Here is a 2138-nt window from a genome sequence, read left to right as displayed (position 1 = left end):
TACATGTAACGAACTTCTTAAAAGCATTCACATCTAGGATTTAACCTGCTATAGCAGGTCATAATGGTCATATGTGAACACACTTCCAACAAGTTTGTTACCAAAATATATACAAAAAAAAGATAGTTATTCAGATGTGAACATAACGAAAAGTTAATTACCTTAATAAGTCATTGTCCCTCCTAAAATCACTTTTGTCTTAAAAAAAGGTAAACCAAACACATCCTAAATATATTGAGAAATATAATAAACAGATAGAAGCAATAACCTGTCGTAAATTTCAAAGTGATTCTAGTAAAGTTTTTCAAGGATTTTTTAAAGAATTTCAAAGTGATTACTAGCTGTTCCTCAAAACAATTGATTTTGATTATAAAGAAATCAAAATCAACATTTTCAATAATCATATAACTGACTATCAAACACTACTATGAACAAAATCAAAAGAACAACAATGTTTCTATCACCCACATATACAACACAATCAACATTTCAAAAGAATTTCAAATTCTTCATTTGGTTAAAGCAACAATTTTAAAATAAAATGTGCATAAGATTCACAACTCAAGATTTTATACCAGAAAAACAATCACACCTGAATCTGCAAATGGAATTACATATTCACTTCTTCTCGTTGTTGCTTTCCAGTTCCCTCCTCAGCTGTAGAGAGAAGTCATCATTCACATCATCATCATCCCAATCATCTTCCCATTGTTGAGTTACTTCATTTCCTTCTTCCTTTACATCCCACTCTGTAACAACATACATATGATTTAGATCAAAAGAAAAACTCACCATAACTCCTTCAACTTTCAGATAAATCGTTTTGTTTTCAATTCACTGTAGCTTACAAAATGATTAAAATCAAAGCTTGATAGACATATGAAGTTTACGGATATCTAATTTTAGAGTTTTTTGTGGAATTGATCTCTGTTGTCAGAATAACTAATCCAAGAAATAAAAACATCTATAAGCTACATGTATGTATCTTTTAACTACTTTTGCATAAAGAACAACAATGAAATTGTACGAGAAGTAGAAAACTTGTTGTACAAGTTAGGAATGATAGTTTACCTTGATCGATTGCAAACTCTTCAAACTCATCGTCATCTTCAAACAGATCAATCTTAGCTTCTTCATTAGCAGCCTTGGGTTGTTCATTTGTTGCCATTCTTCCTCCACTTACGAACACCTGTTGGTAATGACAAAAGGCAGTGGGGACAAACACGAGTGAGATTCAAGAAAAAAATCCCTAAATTTCTGGCCCTAATTTATGTTAATACAGTGTATTTGATCGAAGAATCATAATATGGACGTTGAAGAACAAGAAAAAGGAGCTAATTAACTTACGATGATCCAAAAGATGTTCCGATTTGTGAAAGATTGATTTGATTAGCAGAGAGTCCTGAATTACGAAGCAAAGAACCTAGGGTTCCTTTATATGTAAAGCTGACCAGCAAGTTTAAGCCTATTGTCTTACACGACCCTTATCTTTTATTGGGTTACGTCAAAGGCCCTCAAGAAACATGAAATGTTGAAACGAACCCTATTCTTTTTACAAATTCATCCTTGCCGTCAATTATAAATAAAAAAACACAATGTAAAATTATGTAGAGGAGTGCCAAAAAGTAGATACAAGGTTTCGGAGCATATACAATTCATATTTAGCCTCTAATCAAATAATTCATATGTATTTACTTATACGGTTGTAACTTATAAAATTAAAAAAATTAAAAAAAAAAAAAAAAATCTATGAAAACTAACAAAAATTATACAAATCCATTTTTTCGGAAAGATCTTATTCGTTTACATCTTGATAGTAAAAGTTGAAACATTAATTATCTTTATATATATTAAAATTAGGGGTGTGCATGGGTCGGTTTGGGTCGGTTTTGGACTCAAACCCAACCCAACCCATAAATGGTCGGTTTCTGGTTTTTAGAACCCAATAGGATCGGTTTCTGGTCGGTTTGGTTTCTTGGGTTCTGAGGTCGGTTTGGGCGGTTTTTCGGTTTCTTGGGTTCAACCCATACACTCACGGGTTCTGGGTTTAAGGTTTTAACCCATTTTCCATAAACGAAGCAACAAGTTAGATACTTCAAAAAATAACAAATTGAAGTTAAGTACTTCAAAAAACATGA

The 2138-nt window shown here is 32.0% G+C and overlaps 1 protein-coding gene across 1 annotated transcript; it reads right to left on the bottom strand.

Annotated features, from left to right (window-relative positions):
* Positions 1-487: 487 nt before the first annotated feature.
* On the bottom strand, positions 488-1447 carry LOC145102498 (protein DSS1 HOMOLOG ON CHROMOSOME V-like). Its single transcript, XM_079039895.1, has 3 exons — positions 1348-1447; positions 1072-1189; positions 488-749 (listed from the first exon to the last, which is right to left on the bottom strand). The coding sequence occupies exons 2-3, from the start codon at positions 1166-1168 to the stop codon at positions 619-621; spliced, it is 228 nt and encodes a 75-aa protein (XP_078896021.1). The 5' UTR covers positions 1169-1189; positions 1348-1447; the 3' UTR covers positions 488-618.
* Positions 1448-2138: the final 691 nt, after the last annotated feature.

The sequence above is a fragment of the Lactuca serriola genome, chromosome 4, assembly GCF_051521515.1.
Source record: "Lactuca serriola cultivar US96UC23 chromosome 4, Lser_US96UC23_V15, whole genome shotgun sequence".
NCBI lineage: Eukaryota > Viridiplantae > Streptophyta > Magnoliopsida > Asterales > Asteraceae > Lactuca > Lactuca serriola.
This window is presented reverse-complemented; position numbering and strand designations above follow the sequence as displayed.

Excerpts from the sequence above, each read along its gene's own strand:
- LOC145102498 (XM_079039895.1), bottom strand. The coding sequence starts at position 1,168 with ATGGCAACAAATGAACAACCCAAGGCTGCTAATGAAGAAGCTAAGATT. Across the intron at positions 750-1,071 it reads AGAGTTTGCAATCGATCAAG|AGTGGGATGTAAAGGAAGAA; the intron begins GTAAACTATCAT and ends ATGTTGTTACAG.